This window comes from Mauremys mutica, chromosome 18, assembly GCF_020497125.1.
Source record: "Mauremys mutica isolate MM-2020 ecotype Southern chromosome 18, ASM2049712v1, whole genome shotgun sequence".
Lineage (NCBI taxonomy): Eukaryota > Metazoa > Chordata > Testudines > Geoemydidae > Mauremys > Mauremys mutica.
The window spans coordinates 19,004,951-19,014,349 of record NC_059089.1 but is presented as its reverse complement, the minus strand read 5'-3'; the positions used below and the strand labels follow the sequence as shown (position 1 = coordinate 19,014,349).

The 9,399-nt window shown below is 49.7% G+C and overlaps 1 protein-coding gene across 6 annotated transcripts in view; it reads left to right on the top strand.

The window, feature by feature from the left end:
- The window catches only part of UCK1 (uridine-cytidine kinase 1), a 13,676-nt gene continuing 4,277 nt past the window's right edge, over positions 1–9,399 (top strand). Inside the window, exons 1-7 of one of the 6 annotated variants that reach the window (XM_044992670.1) lie at positions 1,302–1,417; positions 2,387–2,555; positions 2,655–2,896; positions 5,629–5,788; positions 7,685–7,781; positions 8,003–8,145; positions 8,252–8,346. In XM_044992670.1, coding sequence (XP_044848605.1) covers positions 2,888–2,896; positions 5,629–5,788; positions 7,685–7,781; positions 8,003–8,145; positions 8,252–8,346 — 504 coding nt within the window. In that variant the 5' untranslated portion in view covers positions 1,302–1,417; positions 2,387–2,555; positions 2,655–2,887. Of the gene's footprint in view, positions 54–1,219; positions 1,418–2,386; positions 2,556–2,654; positions 2,920–5,628; positions 5,789–7,684; positions 7,782–8,002; positions 8,146–8,251; positions 8,347–9,399 lie in introns of those variants that run through there. The other 5 variants (XM_044992671.1, XM_044992673.1, XM_044992672.1 and 2 more) reach the window with 5 other exon arrangements.

The following is a 9,399-nucleotide window of genomic DNA, read 5'->3' as shown; positions in this document are numbered from 1 at the left end:
CACTCCGGCAGATCAAAGCAAGTTTGATATAACGTGGTGTCACCCATAATGCGGTAAGTTTTTTTGGCTCCTGAGGACAGCGTTCTGTTGGGGTAGAGGTGTATGTAAAAGTAGCTAGTTGTAATGAAAGAAAACAGTGCAGCTTTGCACTTAACATGTTTTGCTCTTACACATGGCCTCTTTCCAATGTGTAAGAGCCCATTGTGAAATGTAGGCTATGCAAGTAGGATGTGGTATATAACAGTAGTGCATTGCACTTTTGTTATAGTGCATTGTGCTTGGATCTCATTGTGCTTTTGCTGAAAGTGCAGAAGGGTGTTGTCATAATTATTTGTGAGGAGGGCAAGTGGCAGTGTTAAAGGTACAGTCATTTGCATAGGGAGTGAGGGGCATGATATATATTGCAACCTTTCAAGACCACCCCTGGGGGAGCTCCCAGCTGCTTCCACCTTTTAATATAATATACATGACAGAATCTCTTTCCCTGGTAAATCCAGCGGGGATCTCTAAATGCTGGTGTACTGATTAGAGCTGGCCTGGGAAGTCCCTTCCTGTGAAAAAGTTCACCTTTTAAAAAATGTTTCTTCTTGAATTGGGGTGAAAAGTCAAAACCACATCATTTTCTTGCAGGAAGAGAGAGAGAGAAAAAATCCTGTTCAGGAGGATTGAAAGGGAATTTTCCAGCTTTCTGGCTGCCCCCGCCCCCTGTCAGTGAGAAACTGCAATTGAGAAGAGCCTTCCAGCCTACGTCCCCCATAGGGGCTTCGGCTGCTGGAGCTGAGGGAGTAAGGTGACCACATGTCCCAATATTAGGGGCTCTGTCTTATAGAAGAGCCTGTTACCCCCAGTCCTGCTTGTTCACCCTGGCGGTCTGGTGGCCCTCGGGCGGGACGGGCGGCTGAGCACCGGGCAGTTCTCACGGTGATTTTCCGGACACACAATTAGGGTTTTGGGGTTTTTTTTTTTGGCAAAATGGCAGGTGTCCCATGGAAACCGACTTTAGGAAAGGGGCGGTTTCCGTCTGCAAAACCATTGCCCGGCCTGCTCCCAGCCCCCTCCCCCCCGGTTTGTGACTCTCCCCCTGTTAACATGTCCCCCCCCCCCCCATAGCCCAAGTCTCTCGCTCCTCACGCCCTGTCCAGCTGATGTCTCATCACAGGGGCTGCAGAGCCGAGTGCGCAGGCGCTAAACGCTGCAGCCGCAGCGACTTCAGCTCCCAGCCTGCCTCACGCCTGTCCGGCGGCCCTGCTAGCGGGCAGCGCGGCGCAGTGGCTGCTGGGAGTTGTAGTCCCTCTGGGGCAGTGGCGACGGGCGAGTCATGGCTTCGGCGGGCAGCAGCCTCGGCGGGGGGGAGGCCGAGCGCCCGCACCCCAGGCCCTTCCTGATCGGGGTGAGCGGAGGCACCGCCAGCGGCAAGGTAGGAGCCGCCCCCGGGGCTGCGCCGAGCCGGGGGAGCCATGGGTGAGATGAGTGTGGACGGTCTCAGCTCAGCCCCGGTCCATACAGCTCAGCCGGGGGTGCTCAGCCTCCGCCCCGCAGAGCTCCTTGTGCACCCTCCCCCGGGCCATACAGCTCAGCCAGGGGTGCTCGGCCTCCGCCCCGCAGAGCTCCTTGTGCACCCTCCCCCGGTCCATACAGCACAGCCAGGGGTGCTCAGCTTCCGCCCCGCAGAGCTCCTTGTGCACCCTCCCCCGGGCCATACAGCTCAGCCAGGGGTGCTCGGCCTCCGCCCCGCAGAGCTCCTTGTGCACCCTCCCCCGGTCCATACAGCGCTGCAGGGGGTGCTCAGCCTCCGCCCCGCAAAGCTCCTTGTGCACCAGCCCCCGGTCCATACAGCTCAGCCGGGGGTGCTCAGCCTCTGCCCCACAGAGCTCCTTGTGCACCCTCCCCCGGTCCATACAGCTCAGCCGGGGGTGCTCAGCCTCCGCCCCGCAGAGCTCCTTGTGCACCCTCCCCCGGGCCATACAGCGCTGCCGGGGGTGCTCAGCCTCCCAGAGCTCCTTGTGTACCCTCCCCCGGTCCATACAGCTCAGCCGGGGGTGCTCAGCCTCCGCCCCGCAGAGCTCCTTGTGCACCCTCCCCCGGTCCATACAGCGCTGCAGGGGGTGCTCAGCCCCCCAGAGCTCCTTGTGCACTCTCCCCTGGTCCATACAGCGCTGCAGGGGGTGCTGGCCTCCCCACCCACTGGGGTGCATGTCTAGGTGCTGGGGACACCTGTGGAGGTGAAGGCCCCTGCGTGGGTGGGTGTTTTGGGCTGTGTCTATAGGGAGCCCCACATCAGTTTGCAGCACGGTGGGTCCCTGTCTACGGAACGGGTACCCCTGCTGTGATGATTTTGTGGGGGGAGGGTTTGGGTGCCATTCGTGTGTCTCATTCCGGTTCCTAGACTCCCAAGTGAAAGGAGTTTGTTCGATCTCATCTCTGGTTGTGGATAGATCAGCCTCTCGAGGCAGCAGCGGAGAACCAGGCCTCCTGGGGTCTATCCCCAGCACCGTCACCATCTTGTGTGACTTTGGGCAAGTCACTTCACCCATCTCTGTTCCCCAATCTACCAGGTTAGCAGGATACTGACCTACCTCGCTGGGAGACTGACCTGATATTTGTAAAGTACATTGCCTCCAAAGTAGCATCAGTATTATTATTATTATTATTAGGGACCAGACCATCGCACCTACTTCCCTTCACCATCTGAGTGATCCTGGCTAGCTAACACAGGCTCAATCTCCTGGGGTTCAAACACATGGCAAAACGTGGGACAAAGACTCAAAATGAGACATGAGAAAAGGGCAGGTGCTTTAAAGGACACAGGCTTCCATACGTCAGCAGCAGTTTTCTTCTCCCTTGCCGCAGTTGAATGAGGCAACATTTCTGTCGTCAGTGATTTACCATGATAAAAGTGAGCACACACCAAACCTGGAGGTAAACAGGGATCTAAAATGAAGTGCAGTTCTCATAGCAAGACCAGCAAACTCCCAAGTGGGTTGGAACCAAAAGCCTTAGAGAAAGAGCCTCCCACATGCCCACCAATCTCTCACTCTGATTGCTTGTCCATGCGTAATCTTTATTTTGCAGTAACCTTGTCCTGGGAGAAGAGATGTTTGTTGGGGAGCCTGGGGGATGGTTTGTGTAAAAGGTAGAGGTTTGCCTAACAGGAGTTGAGAGCAAAGTGCAGGTTCCTTCCACAACACAAATATTGACCCAGCCCAACTCCAGAGCTGACCCCCACTTTGATCTAGGGCGATGGATGGAGCTGAGGAAAAGCCAGTACTTTGTTTGGCCTCTGTGGGTCTGACTACACTGCAGCTGGGAGCAACCTCCCAGCCCCGCTGGACAGACGCAGGGTGGCTCAGGCTAGCCGCCTGAGTCCAAGCCCCACCAATCAGACCCCCAAGGAGGGGGTCTGAGCTCAGGGCACTAGCTTGAGCTGCCATGTCCACACCGCTCTTGTTAGCGCACTAGCGTGAGCAGACCTAGCATGAGTCTGTGGCCCCAGGCTGGGAGGCTTGCTCTCAGCTGCACTTCAGCCCTACTCTGTGTGGTGCGCCCACTCTCTGAGAAATGGTGTTTTAGTTAGGGCACGAGCCAATGATAAATGTTATGTCTGAGAATCCTTTTCCCAGCTCTTTTCAATGTACACAACCTATTCCAGGCACTTTTTTGTTGGGCTGTCAGCACATGCTTTCTGCAGAGAAACTAAGTTGCCAAGGAGGGAATGTCAGCTTCAGTGGGGAGGCAGAATGATCTAGTGGTTGGAGTAAGGGCCTTGGAAGCTAGAAACACCCACCTCGCAGATAGTTCTCTGAAAACATTGGCTCAATGTGCAGCGGCAGTCAAAAAAGCTAGTAGCATGTTAGGGACCTTGAGGAAAGGGCTAGAAAATATCGTATTGCCTCTGTATAAATCCATGGTATGCCCACACCTTGAATACTGTGTGCAGTTCTGGCTGCCCCATCTCAAAAACGATATATAATTGGAAAACGCACAGAGAAGGGCAACAAAAATGATTAGGGGTGTGGCATAGATCCATACCAGGAGAGATTAAAAGACTCGGCCTATTCAGCTTGGAAAAGAGATGGTTAAGAGGGGATATGATAGAAGTCTAATAAATCATGAATGGTGGAGAGAAAGTGAATAGGGAAGTGTTATTTACCACTTCACGTAACAGAGGAATCAGGGGTTATCCAATTAAACTAATAGGTAGCAGGTTTAAAAGAAATGTAAGGAAGTACTTCCTTACACAGTGCAATCAATCTGCGGAACTTGTTGCCAAGGGATGTTGTACAAGCCAAAAGTGTAACTGGGTTCAGAAAAGAATTAGATAAGTTCATGGCAGGTAGATTCATCAACAGCTATTAGCCCAAATGGTGATGGCTACAACCTCATGCTCTGGGTGTCCCTAAACCTCTGATTGCTAGAATCTGGGATTGGCCAATGGGATGGATCACTGGATAATTGCTCTATGCACACTTCTGAAGCACCTGGCACTGGCTACTGTCAGAAGATGGGCTACTGGGCTAGATGGACCACTGGTCTGTGGCCATTCCTATGTTCTTAAACTGAACCTTGGTTCTAGTCCATGTTCTGTTGCTGGTTACTTAAGCTCTCTGTGCCTCAGGTTTGCTGTTTGTAAAATGGGAATATCTCATAAACCTTCCCCCAGCCTTCAGGTAGGCAGATGTGATGAACAAATGTTTGTACAGCATTTCTGGAGAGAAGGTGTTCTAGCCTTACAAAGTAGCCTTGTGTATCAGATCATAGACTATTAGGGTTGGAAGGGACCTCAGGAGGTCATCTAGTCCAACCGCCTGCTCAAAGCAGGACCAATCCCTAAATGGCCCCCTCAAGGATTGAACTCACAAGTCTGGGTTTAACAGGCCAATGCTCAAACCACAGAGCTATCCCTCCCCCGCTATACCTAAGAAACCTGGAAAACGAGTGATAGGCAACTTAGGGGAGGGATAGCTCAGTGGTTTGAGCATTGGCCTGCTAAACTCAGGGTTGTAAGTGCAATCCTTGAGGGGGCCACTTAGGGATCTTGGGGCAAAATCAGTACTTGGTCGAGCAGGGAGCTGGACTTGATGACCTTTCAGGGGCCCTTCCAGCTCTATGAGATAGGTATATGTTTATATATCTCTCTCTCTAGCAAAATTGAGCCTTCCCAGCACAGTAATTGGGTTGGAATTAGATTTGTGAACAGAACCTTCCTTGAGATGGTTGCCATGGCTCTGCTGGTTGCCATGGCTCTGCTCACCTAAAACTGTATCTTAGGTCAGTTCCACTCCATACTCTGTGCCCCCGTGAATCCATTCTTCTGTCCCATGTCCCCAACTGCTTCTTGCAGCAGGTTGTATCCACACCTCCCCTCTTTAAAGCTCACTACAGCCTGGTGGATGGGTTTTGAATTAGGCAGGAGAGCAGGTATAATGAAGTACTTAAAGCACAGGAGTGGGTTCTGTCCCTGGCTCTGACATGTGTTGGGGGGCCCACTTAACCTCTGCCTTGTTTTGTCCGCTATAAAATAAGGATGGTCATTACCCACCACCTCCCAGAACTGCTGTGAAGTTGAATGCTGGTGAAGCCCTGATAGAAAGTGTGGTTGTTTGTGACTGACTGCGTGTTGTTCTACAGTCCACAGTATGTGAGAAAATCATGGAGCTCCTGGGACAAAATGAGGTGGATCATCACCAACGAAAGCTCATCATTCTGAGCCAGGACAGGTTCTACAAGGTCCTCACTGCAGACCAAAAAGCCAAGGCATTGAAGGGACAGTACAACTTTGATCACCCAGGTAAAGTTTTAAAGAGCTCCCCGCCCCACTTCATGTTTGCCTTCGGGGAAGGGAGGGAAGGCGGAAGTGTGTATGGGGAAGGACATTGATGGAAGACTGTCATGGAAGGACAAAATAGCTACTGCTCTTTGCTAGGAGTAAATACTTCAAAGCTCCTCAGTGTGAACACCATAGTGGGTGTGCATGGTGCTTTCCATGCAAATAAAAAGACCAGTCCCTGCCTCTTCGCCCTTACAGTCTCATCATTCATCGCCTTCTGTTCTGCCACAGCTCTGTAAGTGCTATTTGGTCTTTCCAGTGTGGTAGCACCAAGACTCAGAGCTTCCCGCAACCTATTGCAAGACATTTGCTGTGCTGGGAGGGAGCTAATTCTAAAGGAAAGTGTTTCCTCTGGGCACATTAGTTGTAAGAGCCAGCAGAAACTGATGCTTCATTTAAGCATAATGAGAAGACCCCCTCCCACCTATTCCAGTGGGAAATCGCAGTGTTCCTAAGGAGTGGCCTTCCTGCAGCTCTGATGAGAGGGGAGTTCAGTGCATAGAGCACAGCACTAGGATGCAAAAGATCCAGGGTCTGGCCCTAGCTCTACCACTGCCTTTCTGGCAAGTTACTACTCTCTTAGAATCATAGATTATTAGTGTTGGAAGGGACCTCAGGAGATCATCTAGTCCAACCTGTTCAAAGCAGAACCAATCCCCAAATAGCCCCCTCAAGGATTGAACTCACAACCCTGGGTTTAGCAAGCTAATGCTCAAACCACTGAGCTATCTCTTATTACTGTAGCACCTCTCAGCCCATCATGGACCATGAGCCCATTGTGCTAGGTGCTGTACAAACATGGAATAGACAGTCCCTGTCCTGAAGGGTTTACATACTTCAGTCATCAGAAATGAGACATAAGTCTGACTTGGTGCATGGTTTAATTATTGTTTGTAAGGGCTTTGAACAAGCGCAATGGAAAGTATTGAACACCCCCAAATCTGGGTATTTGGGTTCCTGTACCTCAACCCCACCCAAATGAAAGGCAGGGAGAACTGCAGTGGCAGTTAAAAGGGAAGAAAGAACAAAATTAATTAATTTCTAACTGAGTTCTTAGAAAACCTATACAGTAGCCTCATGTTGTGATTGGTGCGTGTTGTTGCTGGAGCGAGATGCCATCATACTGTTACTTTGGGAGTTAGTCTAATGCTGTAGGTCTGCGGAACATTAACGCTCAAATGATGGTCAATCACCTCCTGGTTTCCAGCTGCTAAAATGCGTTAAAAGAAGCTAAAAACACAGCACATACTTTCCTAATATTGTCTTTTCTATGTAAGCAACAGCTGTCCTTGCTCTAGCGATGTTACGTGGTTGCAAATGGGAGACATTCCCTGCAGTCCATCCTGGACAAAAGTGGGAAGGACACCTACTGTAGATTAAGCAGCACGGCTCACTCTTTTCAAAGGCAGGACAAATGTATAAGGCTTTCCACACTGTAATTCTGTTCTGGTTTATGTTAACTTAACATTTTTTGAATTAGCTAGAAATAAAATGGAAAAAATGTAAGATTTGGCTTTTCTTGGTCTTTTCCCTTGCTGATCTGTGGTTGCCATGTCCATCTGTAAACTACCAGGCAGTCTAGATGGCAGCTTTCATGTCTGTTTGGATTAGTCCTCATGGCTGTGTCTAAGACACTTTGTACCTGGATGCAGTGATTACATTGGGGTTATGCTAGTTTTCCTTTAACATTACTTAGGGGTTGGATTGCTGTAGCTAGAAAAGAATAAGCCAGGAATACCCCACCTTCCTGGGTCTGGTAACGTCAGTAGACTTAAATCCTTCAGTACCAGAAAAGACTGGCAATATTTTGGTCATAACAGCATCTGGGCCTTGTCTCTTTATTCCTTCATTTTGCAGGTGCTTTTGATAATGATTTGATGCACACAACCCTGAAAAATATTGTGGAGGGAAAAACTGTAGAGGTGCCGACCTATGATTTTGTAACCCATTCCAGGTAAGTCTCAGTTCGTGACATCTTCCACACTGTGCTAGGCAGAGTCAGTGTGAGCTGCCTTGGCCCACCCTAGCTGAATGTGTGTGGTCTTGTTACAGAGGGCTGGAGGGCGCAAGAAGAGGTGGGACTGGGTTAGCTGTGTTTAAGGAAATGGAACTGCGTGTTAGCATTCAGTGTTGAAAGCCACTTTGTTTGAGACTTTGTGCATATACCCTTGACAGGTTGGCAGAGACAACAGTGGTCTATCCTGCAGACGTGGTTCTTTTTGAGGGGATCCTGGTATTCTATAACCAAGATATTCGGGATATGTTCCATCTCCGACTCTTTGTTGACACAGACTCTGATGTCCGGCTGTCCCGCAGAGGTAATACCCTGGGCTTCTGCTCCATTATCGGCCACTTGCTTGCCTTGTGGCAATCATCTATGCCTACGATAAAACTCACTGCCTCTTGTTTTTCCCCCTGCCCCAGTTCTTCGAGATATGAAGCGCGGGAGGGACCTAGAGCAGATCCTGACTCAGTACACAACCTTCGTCAAACCTGCCTTTGAGGAGTTCTGCTTGCCGGTACCAAGCTTTTCTTGTTTAAAATCAGACACATTTTAAGGGACTGGAGAGGCAGTGGAGGCCGACTGATGGTTATTTATACTGTAGCTGAACAAGTGGGACTAAGGCCCTCTGCTTGGTAGAAACCACCCAAATTAAATGTGTTTGGAGCAAAAAGTAATGTTTAATGAAGATCCTATTGTTCAGATTTAATCTTTGCATAAAATTCCCAGTAGTTTAACCCCTGGCAGTTAGCCACTGTTAGTTCTAGATATTAAAGAAACTATTGAGCCATCCAGCCTGTCTCCCTTTCATTGCAGACAACACAACAATTTGGCGTAGCTGAGTTTGGCTCAGATGTGAGGTCCTACCCAGCATGCCATGAATTGGAATGTTGGAACCTTCCCAAAGTGTGGGCACTGTTGTGCTATTTATACATCTTTGTAACACAGAGGCTATGCTGAGCGACTCAGTGGGAATGGTTTAGGAGATAAAAACATGTCTGGTGCACCTGGGATGTCCTCTTTGGCTGTGTGCCATCTCTTTTCCCAGCTTCTCACCAGCGCTGCCCTGTCATGGTTGTTTTCCAGGATGCAGTGGGTATTACAAGCAGTGGGTATTTACAGTGCTATCTGAATGGTCTCTTTTCTCACTGATTACTGCCATGGATATTCTGGCTGACATGCCCAGCCTTTCCCCTATGTAACAGAGTGGCAGTTGACTTGGAACACTGCACTATGAGCTAGGGGCAATGCTCCCCTTCCCTCCTGCATGTAATTGTACAGGAGAGGAGGAGGCTGCCAGTTTGGTGACCATGTAAATAAATTAACTTGTTAGTGCTTTCAGAATGCAAAACAATTTTTGCTTCACTCTAGCAGGAGGTCTGTGCTGGTCTTTAACTTAAATCCTATAAGTAAGTGCAGTAGCAAGATCAGCATCCCTACTAGGAACTGCCTTTTTATAAAAAGCAGAGGGTTTGGAAGGATCAATTCAGCACACAAACAGATTTACAAGGAGCTTGTGGTGTTCTGATTCGAGCCAATTCTAACTGGATTGACCTGCTCTTGTTGCAGT